This window comes from Ctenopharyngodon idella, chromosome 7 (genome assembly GCF_019924925.1).
Source record: "Ctenopharyngodon idella isolate HZGC_01 chromosome 7, HZGC01, whole genome shotgun sequence".
Lineage (NCBI taxonomy): Eukaryota > Metazoa > Chordata > Actinopteri > Cypriniformes > Xenocyprididae > Ctenopharyngodon > Ctenopharyngodon idella.
Genome location: NC_067226.1, coordinates 50,537,297 through 50,561,745, shown reverse-complemented (window position 1 = coordinate 50,561,745; position 24,449 = coordinate 50,537,297). Strand labels below are relative to the sequence as shown.

At 39.9% G+C, this 24,449-nt stretch overlaps 1 protein-coding gene across 2 annotated transcripts in view; it reads right to left on the bottom strand.

The window, feature by feature from the left end:
- Nucleotides 1–23,884, bottom strand: part of LOC127515946 (C-type mannose receptor 2-like) — a 177,283-nt gene extending 153,399 nt beyond the window's left edge. Inside the window, exons 1-5 of one of the 2 annotated variants that reach the window (XM_051900128.1) lie at nt 23,803–23,884; nt 23,593–23,631; nt 23,144–23,500; nt 13,201–13,545; nt 12,113–13,035 (exon numbers count right to left, since the gene is read on the bottom strand). In XM_051900128.1, coding sequence (XP_051756088.1) covers nt 12,668–13,035; nt 13,201–13,545; nt 23,144–23,500; nt 23,593–23,629 — 1,107 coding nt within the window. In that variant the 5' untranslated portion in view covers nt 23,630–23,631; nt 23,803–23,884 and the 3' untranslated portion in view covers nt 12,113–12,667. Of the gene's footprint in view, nt 1–12,112; nt 13,036–13,200; nt 13,546–23,143; nt 23,501–23,592; nt 23,632–23,802 lie in introns of those variants that run through there. The other variant, XM_051900130.1, reaches the window with a different exon arrangement.
- Between the last annotated feature and the right edge of the window lie 565 nt (nt 23,885–24,449).

Below are 24,449 nucleotides of genomic sequence, written 5' to 3'. Positions count from 1 at the left end.
GGTAAAAAGAGTGAATAAAGCTGGGCTAAACACACACCCCTGTGGCACACCTGTGTTCAGGATGATTTTGACATTCTGAAGAATATTTGTAAGAAAGTCCATAATCGATAAACAAAGTGCTGCATCTATTCCCAAATTGCTTAATTTACATACCAATTTATATATAACAGTATTAAAAGCAGAACTAAAATCAATAAACAGCATCCTAACATAACTATGGTGGTGCTCTAGATGTGTCAAAGCTGTGTGAAGTGCGATTGAGACTGCATCATCTGTGGATCTGTTCGCCCGATAAACCTGTCCAGATCCTTAGGTATACTAGCTTTGACGTGCGACAATATAAGTCTCTCAAAGCACTTCATAATAACAGGAGTCAGGGCAATTGGACGAAAGTCGTTCAAACATTCCACCACAGCTCCTTTAGGGACAGGGATAATAGTGGTAGACTTCAGACGAGTAGGAACGATAGCCAATTGTAATGAGAGATTGAAGATACTTGTGAACACTCCCGCCAGCTGATCCGCACATGTTCTCAGTGTGCGGCCCGAAACCCTGTCAGGTCCTGATGCCTTGTTGATATTGATCTTCCTCAGATGTTTCTGACAGACTTTCACATACAAAGATGGTGCCAGAAAATAATTTATTAATTTGTTTGTTTGTTTTTTGTTTGAATGAATGAAAAAGGCAGGTGATGTATCTCAAGCTGAGACAAGACCATAGCAGGTCAAATAAAAAATGTTTATTTTATCTAGCTAGCAACAATTAGTTAACTTAGTTTATTTCTCATGATAGTTAACTGTGACAATATCATAATATAAAAATAAGCACTGGAATATCTCTCTCCCAACATCTCATCCATGAAGACAAATCACAGTTGCAGCAGTGCATTTCCATTAATTTGCATCACTTGTATTTATTTATTTTTAATTTTTATTTATTTATTTATTTTGGTCTGCAAGGGAGTCACAACCCCCAGCAGGCACTTTTTTTCCAGAATCATCCTAAAACAAGAGAGATTCTGAGCCTTTTCTTCATAACTGCTTTAAATATTTAAATTAATAGATCCCGCCCCCCTTTCTCTCTTCCACTTCGCTTTCTGTCTACTCACTGTCCTCTCATAATAGAAAGTGGCAAAAATACATCATTGAAATAAAAAAAGAAAATAAAGTCTGATTACCTGTGGCCGTTGTTTTCACGAGTTCACACTTCCAAATGATTTAATAGAGTAAAAGAGCAAAATAAGCGTATGTGCTGCCCAAGGGGATCGAGGGCTCCGAGCTCAGAGTTTAGCCCAAACCCAGAGTTATTCCCCCGTATCCTGGGAATAGGAACCAGCCGAGAGAGAGGAGTCGGGTGGTGGAAGGATACAGAAAACTGTAGAGGTAACTAGGTGAGTCGGCTGTGTATATGAGGGCACTCCCCTCTTGTTCATTGCCATTCACACATGGATTATATTTCCCAGAACGCACTGCCTGGCCTCATCATCACTGATTGTCTACAGCTGTGTATCATTAACTTGTTTGCCCCAGCCTATATAAACCATGTTCACTCTGTCAGTCATTGTTAAGTCTTGTATGTGTCTGTACTGCATTTCTGAGCATTCTCCCTGGTTTCATGTCACTTGGCTTTTTGGATTATTACCCTTTTGCCTGAGTTTCCTGCCTTGTTGCTTGATTGGATTGCTTGCCTGTATTGACGCGTTGCCTGTTTTTGGACTTCGATTGTGGATTACCCTTTCAATAAATACTGTGTTTGGACCCTTAACCGTTGTGTCTCAGAGCAGTTCATGACAGTAATATATATATATATATATACACACACACCCCTCCTCTCCAGCTGATTAGATAGACAAGTAGTGCTCAAACCTGTCCTGGAGGAACACCAGCCCTGCACATTTTGTACGTCTCCCTCATCGATCACACCTGATTCAACTCATGAGCTCATTAGTAGAGACTGCAAGAGCTGAAATGGGTGTGTCAGATATAGGGGTATCCTCATAGGGCTTATTATTCTTATTTATTTATTTTAATAAGCACAAAAAATAATGTATTTCAGTTAAAAATGTTAAATATAATTTATATTTCTTTATTGTTATATTTTTAAGTTAGTAAATGGTGTTAAATATTGCTGTGCAAAATGAGCAGATGTGTTGTTTAATGTGTTGCGGATCAGATACCGTGGGCTGCTCTGTGCCAGAAAGTCCAGGGCCACTTTTTAGTCCCAGTCCACCAAACATCATATAATGAATGAATGAAAAATGTTTATTTCGGTTGCATGTATGATTTACTTACATAAAAATATAAACAGAATCAACTAAAAAGGTGTAGGCTGAAGCCATGGCTTATTACACCTACCCTTATTACAGCGTCACATACCAACTGATATTAGATGTACAATTCCATCATTACAATTTACAACATTTTTTTACACATTACAATACACAACTTAAGCTTCCATCTTATAATTCATATATATTTTGGATTTGAACATTTTTTTAAACTGAAAAATAGTGTTACTTCTCTTAAGTTCGTCATTTAGACCGTTCCACAAATTGACCCCTTGAACAGAAATACAATTCTTTTTTACATTAGTTCTGACCACTGGTTTTTTAAACATATCCTTTCCTCTTAAATCATATTTACCTTCCTTAATTTCAAACAAACACAATATATTTGCTGGCATAATTTGTTTTTTTTAACTTTGTACACGAACAAAGCTGTGTTAAGACTAAGTTGTAAAATTTTAGTGCTTTAAATTTAAGAAATGTTAATTTAGTTGATTCATTAAATGAGGAATAATTAACAATCCTAATTGCTTTTTTTTTGCAAACATAGATTTTGTATTTGACTTATAGCTATGCTCCTAAATTTCAATGCAATAGGTCATATATGGTACTAAGAGAGAACAATACAAAATATACAATGTAAATTTGTTTAGGAAATACTTGATTTTATGTAATATAGCAATAGTTCTTGACATTTTTGACAATACATGTGTTATGTGTGGTTTCCAGAATAATTTACGATCTATTATTACTCCTAGAAATTTTATTTCCATTACTCTTTCCAAAACCACATCATCAATCTTTAAGTTTGTAATATTATGTATATGTCGATTACCAAATATAATATATATGGTTTTGGTAATATTTAAAGATAGTTTGTTTGCATCAAACCACAGTTTAATTTGAAATAGTTCTCTCGATACATTTGTGAGAAGCTGGTGCAAATTCTCACCAGAACAGTATAAAGTTGTGTCGTCCGCATATAAGACACACTTTAGCAAATCAGACACTTTACAAAGGTCATTTATATATAAAATAAACAATTTAGGACCCATCAACGACCCCTGGGGCACCCCACATGTCACCCTACACATTTCAGAGTTTTCATTATTAAAGTGTACATACTGGTACCGATTGTCAAGATAACTCTCTAACCAAGAATAAGCAGTCCCTCTAAAGCCATACTTTTCCAACTTATTCAGTAATATTTTATGATTAATAGTGTCGAAAGCCCACTGCATATTTTTTATTGTCTATTGAAGAAGCAATATCAACTAATTGCATTACTGCCATTGAGGTAGATCTGCCTGCCCTAAAACTATATTGTTCCTCCTGCAGTAAGTTATATTTTTCTATAAAATTATCCATTCTTTTAACAAAAAGTTTTTCTAATATCTTAGAAAATTGAGATAGCAGTGAGATAGGCCTATAATTACAAAATAAATGACAGTCTCCACTTTTGAAAATTGGTATAATTTTTGCCATTTTCATATTATTTGGGAATACACCCGTTTTAAAAGATTGGTTGAATATATAAGTTAATGGTTCGGCAATACACTCAATAGTGTTTTTAACTAATAACATGTCAATATCTGTCCAATCTTGTGACTTTTTATTTCTAAAACCTTTCACAATTTGAAGTATTTCTTTTTTCTTCACTTCTGATACAAACATTGAAAACATATTTATATTAACTCGATTATTCTTGTAATTAGACTCTTTTATGTCATTTGCTAACTTATTACCCACATTAGCAAAGTATTCATTAAATTCATTAGCTATGTCTTTTGAATTTCTAAAAAAAATGTCATCCCTTTTGAAATAACTTGGACAATCTTGTTTGGCATTTGTTTTTTTAATTAAATTGTTTAACACTTTTCATGTCTTTAACATATTTTGTCTTAATTGATCTAGTAACTTATGATAATATTCTTTTTTACTATTTCGGATTATACTAACTGGTTTGTTTTTGTATTTCTTATATTTATTTTCTGCCTCTTTTGTCCTATTTTTTTATAAATTGTTTATATAATATGTTTTTCTTTTTACACGCATTTTCTATTCCTTTAGTAATCCATGGCTTTGTCTTATAATCCTCCTTTACCCTGACTTTTTGCATGGGACAGTTCATATTATACTACTCAATAAGTCTGTGCAGGAAGACATCATATGCTACATTGACATCTGTAGTCGAGTAAATATATAATATAATATATATAATCATATTATTTTTTTATCGATCTGTGTTTTATATTATATTATAAAGAATATTCTTTGAACAATGTTTGATGTGTTATATCAAACAGTCTCATATCGTAAGACATTTAGATTTATTTAGACATGAAAGGTTGCCTACCTGCCTATATATTTCATATTTCAACATGTTTCACTCGATTTCACACATTTTAGTCTAGTAATATAGTTTGGTAAAAGTCTGCCTAGTAAAATGTGTACAACAAAAACACATTAACTAATGTAAGAAAGATACAAGACTTACTCACAGAAATGATATCCTCTGCTGGATCAAGATGCGCGTAGCATCAGATTCTTCTTCTGAGGTAAATCCAAGGCTTATTCCTCTCGCGTCTTCTTCTAAACTGCGCTGTGTGTGGGTGTGGCCACGTTACAGATAATGAGTAGAGACGGGAGAAACTCTCGTTGGTTTAATATGGATTACATAAACAGAGAATATTTGTTTTTGATATGACTTAATTTAAAATTAGACACTTCAAGCTTATCAAGACATATCTCTCATGACTGTGTGGAAAGTATTCACTGAGTTTCGGTTCATTTTTGTGACGCATTTCAGAAAGAAGTTCACAGAGACTGAGATGGCAGAGAGCACACCCTGTTTGTTTTCTTTATTTTACAAAAGCACAAAGTTTTGTTGTTATTGTGTGTGTACACAAATAAAAGTAGACACTTATAATGATGTCTTACACTTATCTATGACCAAACATGACAGAGTATTTTAAGATGTTTCCGCTGTTAGCTACCAGCATCATATTAATGCGGTTTGAGGCTTTATTAATGTCATTACCACCCCTACCCTAAACCTACCCTTAAAACAATGCAGATATATGCTATGTCTCATTTCGGAGGCTGCGTCCTCCCGAGGTTGCATTTGAAGGCTGCATACATCATCAAGATGACTTATTTAAGTAACCGAAATAAAATTTACTTCTATTCCTTGTGAGGTGTAAAATACTGTAATTCCTTTCTTACTTTGCAATCTAACAGTTACTTTTTTTTTAATGGAACCGCCTCGATGACGTATGCAGCCTTCAAATGTGACCTCCGGAGGACACAGCCTCCGAAATGAGACACAGCTATATAGCGCTATCATACACCGGCGCAATGCGGCACCAGGCGCGACACAAGTGTTTTTTGCTAGTTTCAACCCGATGCAGTTATCATTTTCACGTCCTGCGCCACGTTGTTTAAATAGCAAATGCACTCGCGCCCATCTGTGCACCCATGGGTGTGTTGGTCTGGAAACGAGGTGTGTTCAGGTGTATTGTTGGCCCGTTACTATTTTGAGGCAAATGAAAACAACTGCACCATTGACCAACTGAAACCTGCCAACTGAAACCTGCTCTAAACCTGCTCTAAACACTGGCTTTGTGCATTCTTACCTCTTCTTAGGCTCGATTGCTCCTGTCTGTCTGCCTCGCTGCTCAGATTGGTTTGCGTCTGTAACTCCGTATAGCTTTGTTTTGAATCTCTTACTTTTATTCATTGTTGCTTTTTTTTTATTACCTTATATGTAATATTGCCTACCACACTAATCTGACGTCGCTAGCTTGTAATATTTGAATCTAAATCGCTGTTACAACGCATTTGCATTTGCAGCGCTAGCTTGTTAACTTGTTAACAGTCTCTCGCGCGCTCCTTTTTCAACGCGTTCTTCAAACAGCTGTGGTAAGTCGGATCAGTCTACAAACACGGTGAATCATGTCATCCTCTCCCAGCATTGCTACCTGTTCCATTTGCCACATGTTTACCATAGCTCTCTCTGTCAGCGACGAGGGATTTACATGTCATAAATGTAGGGAAATAGTCAGGCTGACAGAGAGAATCTCAGAATTAGAGACACGCATCCAAACTTTAATCGAGGATAGTAAGAATGCAAGGGCTTCAGATACTGTTTTGGATGCGACTAGCTTAGTGAACTCTGTACATTGTTCGGTTCCGGCTGTAGAGCCCGCGCAGCAGGGCACTTGGGTAACGGTGAGGCGGCCTAGCCGCGGAAAACACCACTCTTCCGTTCCAATAAGAACATCAAACAGGTTCTCCCCACTCAGTGATACACCCACTGAGAATCCTGTTGAAAGTGCCCTAGTTATTGGCGATTCTATTACACGGAACGTGAAAATAGAGACACCAGCCACCATAGTCACATGTTTGCTGGGAGCCAGAGCACCTGACATCAAAGCAAATTTAAAAGTGCTGGCTAATGCTAATCGTATATACTCTAAGATTATTATTCACGTCGGCACTAATGATGTTCGACTTTGCCAGTCGGAGATCACTAAAATTAACATTAAAGAGGTGTGTGAACTCGCAAGTACAATGTCAGGAGAAGTAATTTGCTCTGGCCCCCTTCCTGTTCGTCTGAGTGATGAGATAGTTAGCAGATTAACATCACTCAATGGCTGGCTGTCTAAGTGGTGTCTGCAAAATAATATAGGTTTCATAGACAATTGGAAAAGTTTTTGGGGCAGACCTGACCTGTTAAAAAGAGATGGTATTCATCCCTCCCGAGATGGTGCTGCTCTTCTCTCTAGTAATATGGCACATAGTCTTAGAACTGAAACATGACAAACTGGGGCCCAGGTCAGAAAGCAGACAGACTGGCTAAACCGACCGTCTGCTAGCTGCCTCGCGTTACAGAAGTCAGAAAATTCAGATAACTCTCAACACATAGAAACTCTTACACCTAGATATTTTCAAATAGAGACTGTGTCTGTACCCCGAATTAGTAAAAACAAAAAACTTCCAAACCCATTTAATGGTAAAAATTTAATTGATGTTCAACAAATAAAAAATAGAGATAATAATGCTAAACAAATGATAAAACTCGGGTTGTTAAATATTAGATCCCTTTCTTCAAAATCACTTATTGTTAATGATATTATCAAAGATAATAATCTAGATGTGCTGTGTTTGACAGAAACTTGGCTAAAACCGGACGATTACATTACTTTAAATGAGTCTAGTCCTCAAGGTTATGATTATTGACACAATGCCCGTCAGAAAGGCAAAGGGGGAGGTGTTGCTGTAATCTATAGTAATATTTACAGTATTAGTCAGAAGTCTTTCAAATATAATTCCTTCGAAACTATGGTACTTTACATAACATTATGTAAGTTGACATTTGTGCTGGCTACTGTATACAGGCCACCAGGACACAATACAGACTTTATCAAAGAATTTGCTGACTTTCTATCAGAGTTAGTACTAGCTGCAGATAAAGTCCTTGTTGTTGGTGATTTTAATATTCATGTAGATAATAAAAAAGATGCATTAGGATTGGCATTTGCAGATATTCTAAACTCTATTGGTGTTAGACAACATGTGTCAGGACCCACTCATTGTCGTAATCATACTTTAGATCTAATATTGTCACATGGAATCGATATTGATGCTGTTGAAATTCTGCAGCAGAGTGACGACATCTCAGATCATTATCTAGTCTCGTGTATACTACATTTAGTCAAGGCGGCTAAACTGCCTCCATGCCATAAATATGGTAGAACCATCACTTCTACCACTAAAGATTGCTTTATAAATAATCTTCCTGATCATTTTCATCGCCTTAGCATACCAGACAGCTTAGAAGACCTCGATGTTGCAACAGAAACTATTGCCTCTGTCTTTTCCAGCACATTAGACTCAGTTGCTCCTTTGCGTTTAAAAAAGATTAAGGAAATTAATCCAATGCCATGGTACAATGAGCACACTCGGGCCCTAAAGTTAGCAGCCAGAAAAATGGAGCGCAGCTGGAAGAAATCAAAACTAGAAGTATTTCGTATTTCGTGGAGAGAGAGAATGATTGAGTACAGAAAGGCCTTAAAATCTGCTAGATCTGCCTATTTTTCAAAACTCTTAGAAGAAAATAAACACAACCCTAGGTATTTGTTTGATACAGTGGCTAAATGAACAAGAAATAAAGCTTCAACTTCTGATGTTTCCAAAGAGCACAGCAGTAATGACTTTATGAACTTCTTTACTTGCAAGATTGATAATATTAGAGAAAAAATAATAACCATGCAACCGTCTACTACAGTATCGTGTCAGATAGTGCATTGTAGTGTCCCTGAGGAAAAATTCAATTCATTTACTGCTTTAGGAGAGGAAGAATTGTCTAAACTTGTTAAATCATCAAAATCAACAACATGTATGTTAGACCCTATACCGACTAAGCTATTGAAAGAAATGCTTCCAGAGGTCATAGACCCTCTTCTCAATATCGTCAATTCATCTTTATCATTAGGATACGTACCAAAAACTTTTAAGCTGGCTATTATTAAACCTCTTATTAAAAAACCACAACTTGATCCTAGAGAATTAGTCAATTACAGGCCGATCTCAAATCTCACTTTTCTGTCAAAAATACTAGAAAAGGCAGCATCATCACAGCTATGTTCCTTTTTAGAAAGAAATGGTATCTGTGAGGATTTCCAGTCAGGATTTAGACCGTACCATAGTACTGAGACTGCTCTCATTAGAGTTACTAATGATTTGCTCTTATCATCAGATCGTGGTTGTATCTCTCTATTAGTGTTACTGGATCTTAGTGCAGCTTTTGACACTATTGATCACAATATTCTTTTAAATAGACTCGAAAATTATGTTGGCATTAGTGGAATTGCATTGTCATGGTTCAAATCATACTTATCTGACCGTTATCAGTTTGTAGTAGTAAACGAAGACATGTCATATCGATCACAAGTTCAATATGGAGTACCACAAGGCTCAGTACTAGGACCGTTACTGTTCACTCTGTACATGCTACCCTTGGGAGATATCATAAGGAAGCATGGCGTTAGTTTTCACTGTTACGCTGATGATACTCAGCTCTATATTTCTTCGCGCCCTGACGAAACTTACCAATTCACAAAATTAACGGAATGCATAGCTGATATAAAAAATTGGACGACCAGTAATTTCCTACTACTAAATTCAGAAAAAACAGAGATTCTAATTTTTGGACCAAAAACTTCTTCACGTAATAACCTAGAATATTGTCTAACACTTGATGGCTGCTCTGTTAAGTCTTCGTCGTCAGTTAGGAACCTGGGTGTGCTCTTTGATACCAATCTTTCATTTGAAGGCCATGTTACTAGCATCTGTAAAACCGCATTCTTCCATCTTAAAAATATATCTAAACTACGACATATGCTCTCAATGAAAAATGCGGAACAGTTAGTTCATGCGTTCATGACCTCAAGGCTAGATTACTGTAACGCTCTACTGGGTGGTTGTTCTGCTCGCCTGATAAATAAACTACAGCTCGTACAAAATGCAGCAGCTAGAGTTCTTACTAGAACCAGGAAGTATGACCATATTAGCCCAGTTCTGTCAACACTGCATTGGCTTCCTGTTAAACATCGTATAGATTTTAAAATCTTGCTAATTACTTACAAAGCACTAAATGGTTTAGCTCCCCAGTACCTGAGCGAGCTCCTAATTCATTATAGTCCTTCACGTCTATTGCGATCTCAGAATTCAGGCCAGCTGATAATACCTAGAATATCAAAATCAACCGCAGGCGGTAGATCCTTCTCCTATTTGGCACCTAAACTCTGGAACAATCTTCCTAGAAACCGGGAACACTTCCTATAACACCTGATGTACTCGTTACATCAGAAGAAGAATGGCATCTACGCTAATATTAGTCTTTCTGTTTATCCCGAGGTTCACCGTAGTCAGCCGGATCCGGGCCGTATCCAGGTGAGACCAAGGACCTGCACCTTGACACGACCACAACGCAGCCCTGACGTATCAGCAGAGATTGAGTCAACTAGATCATCCACTGTGAGGGCCTCATCGACACGACAGCCACGACACAGTTCCTAAACAACCGTCCATACCGGCGTGATGAATACGATCCTCAATTGGATGGAACTGAAATAAATACTTTTAATGTTGCGATCCTATTGGACTTATGATAGCAACCTGAATTGTAACAAAGCACTGTTGGCCAGAGGAGAACTGGCACCCCGACTAAGCCTGGTTTCTCCCAAGGTTTTTTTCTCCATTTTAACACCAATTTGCCACTTGTCTGCCACCTGATGTCACCTGATGGAGTTTGGGTTCCTTGCCGCTGTCGCCTCTGGCTTGCTTAGTTGGGGACACTTGACTTGACATTTGATATTCAACAGTGCTTTGATCTGCCTGCATTGACACTATTCTTTAAGAGCTGCTGTGCAGCCAAACAATGTACCAGTTATCAATGTAAAGCTGCTTTGACACAATCTACATTGTAAAAAGCGCTATATAAATAAAGGTGACTTGACTTGACTTGACTAAAGTCAATGCCTCAATATTTGTTTTGTTATTTAAAGAGCGCGTTAGTAATATGCGCCTATAGTCGTGCATACACTCTGCTTGTTACACACACAGAGACGCACAGCAGCACACAAACACGCCAAATATAAAAATAAAAGGATTACAATGTAAAAGATTATTGTTGTGTGCATAAAGATAAAAACGCTTTGGTGGAATCAGGCTTTTCCCGTAGATGGTCTGCTCATGCTTTAACCTCGTGCACGAGCAGATCCGTTTCCTCGCTAGAGAAGTGTTCCGTTTTTTCGCTTGCAAATTCTGCCATGTAAACTGGCTTTTAAAGGGAATGGGAGATGAGACTCTGATTGGTTTATTGCATGTTATGCCCAAAACACACCTACTGTATTACTCATTAAGAGAATAGGGACCATTTTTCCCATCGCTAAACTAGCAAAAGTGCACTTGCGCCGTCCGCTTTAGACCATGAGCTTAGATCATTAAAATAGGGCCCAAAGTGTTGGTAGCACAGTCTAATAACATTATTCATCAGAACACCTGACTTCAGGATGACGTAGTGCACAAGTGTTTGTAGTACATAAATCTTAAAATTGTCATTAGTAAAATATATGAAAAATATTATATGATTGGTTGTTGTTCATTTGATTACTTAGCCAATCAAAAGCAAGAGATACGAAAAAATGAAAATGTCAATTAGACAAAGGTCAGTAAGATAAAGAATCTTACATCATAATTAAGAACTAACATGATGTAATAATGGACAAAAGGGTTTTAATTTTGCCTTCACTCTCTGACCCCCTGAAGGTCGATGTGTAATTCACACCATGACTAAGACCCATTAAGGGAAGCAGTGAAATAACTCTATGAATGCACTTAAAAAATTCAGAATAACTGAATCCCATTGTAAATCGTCTCGAATCGAATTGTTCTGAATTTGTGAAAATCGCTCTTGAATCGAATCGACACTCAAATAAAATTGTTCACTGAACGTAATTGAATTAAGGAAAACTTCTCCACACAATTTAATTTCAACATTTACTCTCCTGATCTTTCCCTATGCAAAGAATGCTGGGAACTAGAAATCCACTGCCCAGTTTCAGTCAATGCAACAGAAATGATTCATGTATTCCCAACACAAATGGTTTAAGTTAACTTAACATTTTACAAATTTAATTTCATTTAAACTAATTACATTGAGTGCAAATGACAATTAAAAAACAAAAGATTTGTGTTCTTACAGCTTATTTTATTTAAATAAACTGAGCAAACAGCTAGAATCATTTTTTGAGAATCTAATTTTTATACCCAAATATTCACACACCTAATTTATTCCAGGAAGCTGAAATTTGCCTGTGACAACATATCCTAAATATCATCCAAACACATCAACAATCAAATATATAATTTTACATATTTGTTACATTTAATTGACAGTTCATTGTGACATCACTTCAATTTTCCCTTTCTAATAAATTCTGCTGAGACACAAATAATATTATTCTTAACATCTGCTGCTCACAGAATCACATTCAACCAGTTATTGATGTAGATAATATTAGTGAAACATAAAGACACATAAACACACCAGATATGCAAAGAGATTCCTAAAACACGCATATATTGTGTTTGTATTTTAGACATTTAAAGAATATTAAACATTAATGTTATAAAACTTTGATAAGATCACATTATGTCATGATCATTAACATACAGAAATAAAACAGAGACTTTTAAAACACAATTAATAGATTCACTCAGAAATTACTAAAGAACAAATCAAACAAGTAAATAAGAAAAATAATGGAGAACGAAAACAGTGAATGTGAGTAAACACACAAACATTCACGTGTCTTTTCACTCATAATTTCTGCTGCAGATGAAGTTGAGTTTGTGAGTTTCAGGAAGGCTGATCCAGCGCTGATCTCCTCCAGACTGAACTGCTCCTTTTCTCTTCTCGAGGCGGCAGTCTTCCGGTGTCGTTCCGTTCCCTGGAGCCCAGTTCTGATAGCACACGATCTCTCCGCTCAACCAGAGCCACATGTTCATGCTGCAGTAGTTGTGTAAACCCAACCACACCTCCTCAGTAGACGCCCGTTTAACCACATTCATCACACGACGCTGAATCTCTTCTGAATGAACCGAGACCAGATCCGTATGATTCTGTCTGCAGTATCTCAGAGCTTCAGGCCACGTCAGCTTCTCTTTGATCAGAATCAGTTTATCTGGACACAAAACAAACCACAAGCAGAAACTAGAGAGAGACTGATCAAAAACAACATGCAGAACAAACACTGTGGAGGAATTTGTCATGTCAGACATGTAGTGTGAACTTTAAGATATCTGGAGGTGATGGATGGATTGTGTGTGTTTTGTGAGGATCTGCTCACCTTCATGACACACAAAAGGAAAATTGTTGTTGCAAGTGTAGTCATGCCAGTGTCCCTGATCGTTCTGATAAATCACTGCACAGTTTTCATTACCTACTTTATTATCAGGTTGACCAGTCTTCCAGTATCTGAATGAGGAGTTACTCTGATCTGACCACTGCCATGAGTCTCTGAACAGACCGATCCAGACATCACCAGATATGAGACTATCATTGATGAACTTCTGAAGCTGTTGACTCTCATTCTGGTTCCTCACACTGACCAGATCAATGTGATTCTGTCTGCAGTAACTCTGAGCGTCTCTCCAATTCTTCATATGATTGACAAAGACGAGTCCTGTGTTCACTTTAAGAAAAACAAATGGAAACAAATTCATGAATCAGTTTGTTCATTATTCTTATGCTGCTTTATGGTTTGGATGTGAATAAGAGCAGCAGTGGAAACATCAGAAACACGTGTCATTCAAAGACTGTTTCTACAGCTGATGATAAAACATTAAGTATAACTTGTGATCATTTTATTGAAACTTTATATTTCTTCATGATGTTTTGTTACACATTTCTCTAGAATACTTGATTCAGACACAAAGATCTGAATGAGAGAAACATCAAACAGATGAAGATGTTTCACTGCAGCTGAATATATTTGTTAACTAGTCCTTAGAAATATGTCAGTAAAAAGTTCATTCAAAATGTTGGATTTTAGACTATTAATATACAGGTGCTGGTCATATAATTAGAATATCATCAAAAAGTTGATTTATTTCACTAATTCCATTCAAAAAGTGAAACTTGTATATTATATTCATTCATTATACAGAGACTGATAAATTTCAAATGTTTATTTCTTTTTGTTTTGATGATTATAACTGACAACTAAGAAAAATCCCAAATTCAGTATCTCAGAAAATTAGAATATTGTGAAAAGGTTCAATATTGAAGACACCTGGTGCCACACTCTAATCAGCTAATTAACTCAAAACACCTGCAAAGGCCTTTAAATGGTCTCTCAGTCTAGTTCTGTAGGCTACACAATCATGGGGAAGACTGCTGACTTGACAGTTGTCCAAAAGATGACCATTGACACCTTGCACAAGGAGGGCAAGACACAAAAGGTCATTGCAAAAGAGGCTGGCTGTTCACAGAGCTCTGTGTCCAAGCACATTAATAGAGAGGCGAAGGGAAGGAAAAGATGTGGTAGAAAAAAGTGTACAAGCAATAGGGATAACCGCACCCTGGAAAGGATTGTGAAACAAAACCCATTCAAAAATGTGGGGGAGATTCACAAAGAGTGGACTGCAGCTGGAGTCAGTGCTTCAAGAACCACTACACACAGATGTATGCAAGACATGAGTTTCAGCTGTCGCATTCCTTGTGTCAAGCCACTCTTGAACAACAGACAGTGTCAGAAGCGTCTCGCCTGGGCTAAAGACAAAAAGGACTGGACTGCTGCTGAGTGGTCCAAAGTTATGTTCTCTGATGAAAGTAAATTTTGCATTTCCTTTGGAAATCAGGGTTCCAGAGTCTGGAGGAAGAGAGGAGAGGCACACAATCCACGTTGCTTGAGGTCCAGTGTAAAGTTTCCACAGTCAGTGATGGTTTGGGGTGCCATGTCATCTGCTGGTGTTGGTTCACTGTGTTTTCTGAGGTCCAAGGTCAACGCAGCCGTATACCAGGAAGTTTTAGAGCACTTCATGCTTCCTGCTGCTGACCAACTTTATGGAGATGCAGATTTCATTTTCCAACAGGACTTAGCACCTGCACACAGTGCCAAAGCTACCAGTACCTGGTTTAAGGACCATGGTATCCCTGTTCTTAATTGGCCAGCAAACTCGCCTGACCTTAACCCCATAGAAAATCTATGGGGTATTGTGAAGAGGAAGATACGATATGCCAGACCCAACAATGCAGAAGAGCTGAAGGCCACTATCAGAGCAACCTGGGCTCTTATAACACCTGAGCAGTGCCACAGACTGATCGACTCCATGCCACGCTGCATTGCTGCAGTAATTCAGGCAAAAGGAGCCCCAACTATGTATTGAGTGCTGTACATGCTCATACTTTTCATGTTCATACTTTCCAGTTGGCCAAGATTCCTAAAAATCCTTTCTTTGTATTGGTCTTAAGTAATATTCTAATTTTCTGAGATACTGAATTTGGTATTTTCCTTAGTTGTCAGTTATAATCATCAAAATTAAAAGAAATAAACATTTGAAATATATCAGTCTGTGTGTAATGAATGAATATAATATACAAGTTTCACTTTTTGAATGGAATTAGTGAAATAAATCAACTTTTTGATGATATTCTAATTATATGACCAGCACCTGTATACAAATGAATATTGTTGCAATATTAATATTAATGTTAGTGTTTGTCTTGTTAATTTAAAGTTCATCTAGTAAGAATAACATGTTTACAGGTTTGTGTTGAGATCCTGAAAGTTGTTGTATAGAAAAAATTGAGAAAATTTGACTAATAAAACCAAGAGATTAATTTTCCTCATTTTTAAGGAAACTTAAGCAGGTTTGAGGATGAACTGATGAACTGATTAAGCTGATAAAATTGAGGAAAGAAGAATAAATATTTATTTGAAGAGAATTACTTTAATTATGTGGTTTTATTTAGAGACACCATTGATTGTTAGTTCCCAGCATGCTTAATTAGTTACTATTAGTATCTATCTATCTATCTATCTATCATTAACACTGTACCGCATGGCAAAACCATAGCAACCCCTTAGTACTCTAGCAACAGCCTACCAACAACCCTAGCAACTACCCAGAATACCCTTGCAACCGCATAGTGGCACCATAGCAACCACCCAGAATTCCTTAGCAACCACTCAGTGTACCTTAGCAACTGCATAGCAACACCCTAGCAATCATCCAGACTACCCTAGCAACCACATAGCACCACCTTAGCAACCACTTGGAGTGCCCTAGCAACCACAAGTACCCCAGCAACTGCAGAGCAACCACCCCAAGTAACCTAGCAACCACATAGTAACACCTTAGCAACAAGCCCAAGTACCTTAGCAACCGCATAGCAAAACCATAGCAAACACCCCAAGTACCCTAGCAACCACATAGCAAAACCATAGCAACCACCCCAAGTACCCTAGCAACCACATAGTAACACATTAGCAACAACCCCAAGTACCTTAGCAACTGCATAGCAAAACCATAGCAACAACCCCAAGTACCCTAGCAACCACATAGCAAAACCATAGCAACCACCCCAAGTACCCTAGCAACCACATAGCAAAACCATAGCAACCACCCCAAGTACCTTAGCAACCACATAGTAACACCTTAGCAACAACCCCAAGTACCTTAGCAACCGCATAGCAAAACCATAGCAACCACCCCAAGTACCCTAGCAACCACCCCAAGTACCCTAGCAACCACATAGTAACACCTTAGCAACAACCCCAAGTACCTTAGCAACCGCATTGCAAAACCATAGCACCCACCCCAAGTACCCTAGCAACCACATAGCAAAACCATAGCAACCACCCAGAGTACCCTAGCAACCACATAGCAAAACCATAGCAACCACCCCAAGTAACCTAGCAACCACATAGTAACACCTTAGCAACAACCCCAAGTACCTTAGCAACCGCATAGCAAAACCCTCACAACCACTCAGAGTACCCTAGCAACCACATAACAACACCCTAGCAACCACCCTGAGCACCCTAACCCTGTCTGTCTGTCTGTCTGTATCTATTCATCCATTCAAACTAAAACTTAAACTATTTCAAACTGAAAAGCTTCAAACTTCAAGATTTTCAAACTATTTCAAACTTTCTGGCGAGGCTTTTTCAAGCCAAATTAAAGTTTGTCTTCAAAGTTTTTATAATTATACATTTAAATTCACTCCCATTAACATATTTAAATGTATTAAATCATACTTTTTAAATATGCTAATGAAAATTACTTTAAATGTGTTAAAAATATGTTTCAGTTTTTATATCAATATATGCTAATGCACAATAGTACTACATTTAAATACATTTTCATTAGAATATTTAAATGTATTAAATCATACATTTTAAATATGCTAATGCAAATTACTTTAAATGTAAAAAAATATGTTATATGTTTAAATAAATGTTTATATCAATATATGCTAATGCTAATAAATTACACATTTAAATTAGTCTCTAAATGTGTGTGTGTGTATGTGTGTGTGTGTATTTGTGTGTGTGTGCGTGTGTGTGTGTGTGTGTGTGTGTATTTGTGTGTGTGTGTGTGTGTGTGTCTTGAATATGGCTCCCACGGTTCATCCTCCGGACCGCCGGAGGGAGCCATCACTGGAATATTGACTCCCTGCCATTCGGACTCCATTTCCCATAGACCCTCATTCCTGGGACTGATTGCACTTTCACCTGCACCACATCACGCACACACTATTTAAGACACGCACACACACCACATCTTTGTGAAGTCTTGATTTGCTACGGTAGTCATTTCTGAGCGTTATTTCTGTGGACTGATATCTTGTTATTACCCGGACTGTTTATTATCTGTGAACCTCTGCCGCCTGCCCTGAACTTTGCCTGTACTCTGGACTGTGATTGTTTGCCGCCTGTCTTGATCTCTGCCTGTGACCCGTCTCTGATCCCTGCTGCCAGCCTCGACCCCTGCCTGTCCCTGACTACGGTATTGCTCTACCCTTGTCTGTACTGCTGCTGTGTTTAATAAAGCTGCTAATGGATCCACACACTGTTGACCCATCAGTACAGAAGACTTCGCCATCCAGCGATCCAGCAGCTTGGTCACAGATTTCCGCCGAGTTGTCCGCTCAAGCCAATCAGTTAGCGATGCATCACCATCAACTGAGCCGCTTGACGTCGCTAACAGAAGAATTGGTAAAGACGCTACAAGGCCTACGACTTACTCCCGCCGAGGTCGTCACGCCACCGCTCGCTGCGCCTGCCACGCCAGCCTTTCCCGCTCCTTCAGTGGTGAACCCCCGCCTAGCTCTGCCAGGGAAGTTCGATGGCACCCCAACGAAGTGTAAGGGTTTCCTTCTCCAGTGTTCACTATACGTTAATTAACAACCCTCGCTGTATCCCACAGAAACCAGTCGCATATCCTTCGTGTGCTCTCTGCTTACCGGCAAAGCGCTGGACTGGGCCACTGCTGTCTGGAGAGATGATAGCTCAGTATTCCCCACATTCGCCGAGTTCCTACAACGATTCAGAGAGGTGTTTGAACATCCCGCGGGGGGCCAAAGTCCGGGCGATCAGCTGCTCTCTCACTCAGGGCAAATCAACGGCGGCTGAGTATGCTTTGCAGTTTCGCACTTTGGCGGCTCAAACCAACTGGGTGGAGGACACATTGAAATTACTGTTTCGTCGAGGCCTGACCATGGAGTTGCAAGCGGAGCTTGCCTGCCGGGATGAAGGTAGCTCATTGAACTCATTTATCAAACTTTCCATTCACATTGACAATCTCATCCGCTCACGACGCCCCACACGCACCACCAGCTCTACCAGTTCAAACCCTGAACCCATGCAGCTGGACTATTCGCCGCTTCAACCAGAGGAGCGAGAGTGGAGACGTCAAATGCACCTTTGTTTGTACTGTGGTCAGGCCGGTCACTTCAAGGTTAACTGCCCAGTTCGACCCACGCCAACCAGCTCCAAAGCGGTGAGTTCCTGATTACTCACCCACCTGCCTCAAGATTCCCGTTCAAGTCAGTGTTAACGAACAAATTGTTTCCTTGCAAGCCCTTCTGGACTCTGGTGCGGCTGGGAATTTCATGTCTTAACAGACTGCCATTTTCCGTTAACAGTGGAGGCGCTAGATGGAAAACCGATCGGAGGAGGAAGGGTGGCATACATCACCGTGGAACTCGGACTGCAGATCGGAATTCTTCACCACGAACGCATACAGTTTTATGTCATTCATTCACCCAACAACCCCATTATCCTTGGTCTGCCGTGGTTCCGAACCCATAATCCACATATTTCATGGAAGGAGGGACAGATACTGCAGTGGGACGCCTTCTGCCATAAGAACTGCTTACATCCAGTCATTCCCCTGCCAATCCAAACGGCCCAGCTGAACGAAACCAACCCCGAAAAGCTTAACATCCCGGCCGAATACGCCGATTTGGCTGTGGCATTCACTCTCCAATAGTCCGTCAGTGTTCCAGTCTTACATCAACGACGTGTTCAGAGACCTGCTGAACCGTTGGGTCATTGTGTACATCGATGACATCCTCATATACTCCCGGTCATTGGAGGAGCACATCCAGCACGTCCGAGCCGTCCTGCAAAGACTTATCTAGCATCAATTATATGCCAAAGCAGAGAAGTGCGAAATTCCACCAAACCTCCACCTCCTTTCTGGGGTATGTCATCAGCCGAGACGGGGTCGCTATGGATGATAGCAAAGTCAAAGCTGTACTCGACTGGCCCAAACCACGCTCACTCAAAGAACTACAGAGGTTTCTGGGCTTTGCAAATTTCTACAGGCGGTTCATACGCAATTTCAGCAGTGTTGCAGCTCCGCTAACCTCCATGACTAAACGTCAGACATCTCGCTTACACTGGTCCCCAGAGGCTGATGAAGCATTCAACGAGCTAAAAGAACGGTTCACCACGGCACCCATTCTCCATCACCCAGACCCTGACCGACCTTTCATAGTGGAAGTAGACGCCTCTAACACTGGCATTGGAGCCATTCTGTCTCAGCGCCAGGGTACCCCTGAGAAAATGTTTCCCTGCACCTTCTATTCCAGAAAGTTGTCTGCAGCAGAGCGAAATTATGACGTGGGTGACCGTGAGTTACTGGCGACGAAAGCGGCGCTGGAGGAATGGCGCCATTGGTTGGAGGAAGCACAACATCCATTCACCGTGCTCACCGACCATAAGAACTTAGAATACCTCCGCTCCGCCAAGCGTTTGAATCCCCGCCAGGCTCGATGGGCCATGTTCTTTACCCGCTTCCAGTTCAAAGTGACTTATAGACCTGGGTCCAAGAACACTAAAGCCGACGCATTATCCCGACAGACAGACCGGGTAGAAAGACCGGACACCGAAGAACATATAATTCCCAACACACTCCTCCTAGCCCCAGTCCAGTGGGATATAATGTCAGAAATAACACAGGCCAACGAACAGTCCGCACCACCAACTGCATGTCCGCCGGACCGCACATTTGTACCAGCTCCCTTAAGAGACAAACTTTTGCACCACGTCCACGACCTTCCCGCTTCTGGTCACCCAGGTATCACCACCACTCACAGCCTTCTCCAAAACCAATTCTGGTGGGATTCCATGCTCCAAGACGTCACTCGGTTTGTCCACAACTGCACAGCCTGCCAAACATCCAAAACCCCTCATCAATCCCCGGCTGGCCTGCTTCAGCCACTGCCCATTCCACAACGCCCCTGGTCGCACATCGCCATAGACTTTGTCACTGACCTTCCTGTATCACAAGGCAACACCACCATCCTCACTGTTATAGATCGCTTCTCAAAAGCCTGCTGCCTCATTCCTCTGCCCAAGCTCCCCACTGCTTTCGAGACCGCTGAATTGCTCTGCAACTTCGTCTTCAGGTTTTACGGATTACCTGAGGACATAGTGTCAGATAGAGGTCCTCAATTTACTTCTCGAGTCTGGTCAGCATTCTTCAAGAACCTGAACGTCAACATCAGTCTCACGTCTGGCTACCACCCCGAATCCAACGGGCAGACTGAGCGGATGAATCAAGAACTTACCCGCTTCCTCCGCACCTACTGCCAAAGAGACCAGATGGAATGGAGTCGATATTTGATGTGGGCGGAATACGCTCAAAATTCCCTCAGAAAACCAGCCACAGGGATTACCCCCTTCCAGTGCATCCTAGGCTATCAACCTCCTTTGTTCCTGTGGTCAGGTGAACCCTCTGAACTCCCGTCAGTCAACGAGTGGATGCGAAGGAGTGAGGAGACGTGGGATCTGGCTCATCACCATCTGCAACGCGCTATCAGGAGACAAGAGGTCCAGGCCAACCGACACCGACGACCGAACCCCCAGTACGCTGTGGGGCAATGGGTCTGGCTATCCACCAGGGACTTACGGCTGAGACTTCCATGCAAGAAACTCAGTCCCAGGTTTGTAGGGCCTTTCCAAATTACTAGACAAATTACTCCTGTTTCTTTTCGGTTAAATTTACCTGCTAATTATCGTATCTCTCCCACTTTCCATGTTTCGCTGCTGAAACCCTCCGGAGGTCCGAGAGGGGAGCCGGAGGGAGCCGAGGGCCGTCATCCCCCACCACTGATGATTGAGGGCGAGGAGGCCTATCAAGTCCGAGAACTGCTCGATTCAAGGCGCTGGGGTCGGAGACTGCAATATCTGGTCGACTGGGAGGGGTACGGACCAGAGGAGCGATCCTGGGTCGATGCGGGTAATATCCTGGACCCTGCACTCATGGAAGAATTCCATCGGACGCACCCGGAGAGACCGGCCCCCCGGCCACGTGGTAGATCCCGGCGTCCGCCTCCTCGCGTCTGGAGCCGCTCGCAGGGTGGGGGGCTCTGTCGTGAATATGGCTCCCACGGTTCATCCTCCGGACCGCTGGAGGGAGCCATCACCGGAATATTGACTCCCTGCCATTCGGACTCCATTTCCCATAGGCCCTCATTCCTGGGACTGATTGCACTTTCACCTGCACTACATCACACACACACTATTTAAGACACGCGCACACACACCACATCTTTGTGAAGTCTTGATTTGCTACGGTAGTCATTTCTGAGCGTTATTCTGTGGATTGATATCTTGTTATTACCCGGACTGTTTATTATCTGTGAACCTCTGCCGCCTGCCCTGAACTTTGCCTGTACTCTGGACTGTGATTGTTTGCTGCCTGTCTTGATCTCTGCCTGTGACCCGTCTCTGATCCCTGCTGCCAGCCTCGACCCCTGCCTGTCCCTGACTATGGTATTTCTCTGCCCTTGTCTGTACTGCTGCTGTGTTTAATAAAGCTGCTAATGGATCCACACACTGTTGACCCATCATTAGTGTGTGTGTGTGTGTGTGTGTGTGTGTGTGTGTGTGTGTCTGAAAGAGTTTCTGTTATTGAAGTTTTGATCATTATTGTTCAGAAGAGTAGAGACTATGGTTCAGTTGTGAATAACTGCATGTACTAATACTATGAAGCTTGTTGTTTTGATCAACATCTTTGCTAATGTAAGTACAGTAACAAGTTTGTTTCTACTTGTTCTGTGCAGAATAGTCTTTAAATGAACAACACGACTCAAAGTCAAATACAAACGGTTTATATTCACTCAAAATCAAAACTGAGAGTCAAATTAAAATAAAGAAGCACATTTCACTAAAAATATTATAATCATTGTATCATAGACTAAATAATTTAGGAGATTTTACATGATTTATTCATGTAGATTCCATTACAGAAATCAAGCTCTAAAAACTACTCAAATATCATGTGTAATATTGTTATGTTTTAAGTCGATCTCACACATAATTTTTACAGTAACACCATAAAATCACACTGACAAGAACTGAACTTTGTTCTCACGAAAAGTTTTGTTCATAAATATCAAGATGGGGCAAGCTCTGTTATGTCTATTATATGTTAAAATTGTATGCATTTATTAATTTATTAGAATTTATTAGAATTTATGCTGGTCAAAACAATGGTTTGATATTTTTGAATTTATCATTTACAGTATAAAGTTTGCTGAACATATAATTCTCTATGATCTCTAATGTCAGATTCCCACAGTTATCAACAACAAAAGATCAACATTCAAGATCAATATCGGTTTATTTTTTAAACGGAAGTTGAAAATGGACAAATATATATTTATGACTACATTAAAAAGTAGAATTTAATATTGCATTAAAATGTTGTACAGTATACAGTGTATCTTTCTATAAATGAATGTTTGTTGTCATTGTAGGAAACTGAACTTACTGTTGTTAGATGAACTGCAGATGAAAGTCCGGCTGTTACTACATGACCCATCATGCCATTGTCCATTTCTCATCACAGCACACTCATCTCTGCCATCAGGTTGTCCAGGAGCCCAGTTCAGATAGAGCGCAGGATCACCTGAAGACCACTGCCATTTATCAACACCCGTCCTCTGCAGCCCAATCCAGGCATGTCCATCATTCACACTCTTGTTCAGCTCAATCATGTCGTTCATGTTGTCAACGGTGGCCAGATCTGTGTAATTCTCTCTGCAGTATCTCTGAGCTTCAGTCCAGTTCTTCATCACGTTTATAAAGTGATACTGACGCTGAACACATTCAGATACGGAGCAGAGAGCTGTGAAAGAGAGGGTTTGATTTAATGCTTTTCATAACAGAGTCAAACCTGATGAAACTATAAACCATAAATAAAACAACAAACACACTCACCAATGAGAAGAAGAATGAAATATAGAGTTTGCTCCATTTCTGAGGAAGAAACACATTGAAAAACTCAGATAATCCCATATTCATCTTGAAATAAAACATGATCATGTGATTTAAAAAATAGCAGAACAACACAATTCACAATCATTCAGACAATATTAACATCTCAAAGTCTAGTTGTGTTTGAAGAATGAACATGTGAGTTGTTCTTACTTTAGAGGTCGTGTGTTTCTGTCCTGAGTCTGATGTTTCTGTCTGCAGCTTTAAACAATGTGATCATTATATCTGCTTTCATGCCTCATTCATCATCACATCATTTGTTTATTGCCCTGAAAACCCCCATATCATATTCACTTCCCCTATATTTGTGTATTTGTCCAACTCTTTCCTTTATTTGCATCTTGACGTCTGTGTCAGTCAGTGTCAGTCTATATGAATATGGACCTTACTTAAAACATTATTTACATATTAACGTTCATAATTTATATTTTAACATCTAAACAGCTGCTTTAATGTTATTGCTGGACTGTATAACTCGTGTCACATCCCTGTTCGGTTTGACATGTATGTTTGTGTTTCTCTGTTTTGGGCCACTTTTTATCTGGTGCTGGTGATAAAGGCTCTGTCTCAAATGGCACCCTAAACCCTCACCGTCTTCCTCTAAATCCGCACTTTCACAACGTAATGCCTTGACGGCAGGTAAAGTCCTTTGCATAGCTGCGTAACATCATCTTCTGCTGCTGCTGTTTCAGTCTTATTTCCTATGTCTAAATACTTGATTGTGATTGGCTGGAATGCAGACATTAAAACATTGTTACATTTTTTTTAGAATTCATCTCTTTGTGAAAATTCTTGCCTGG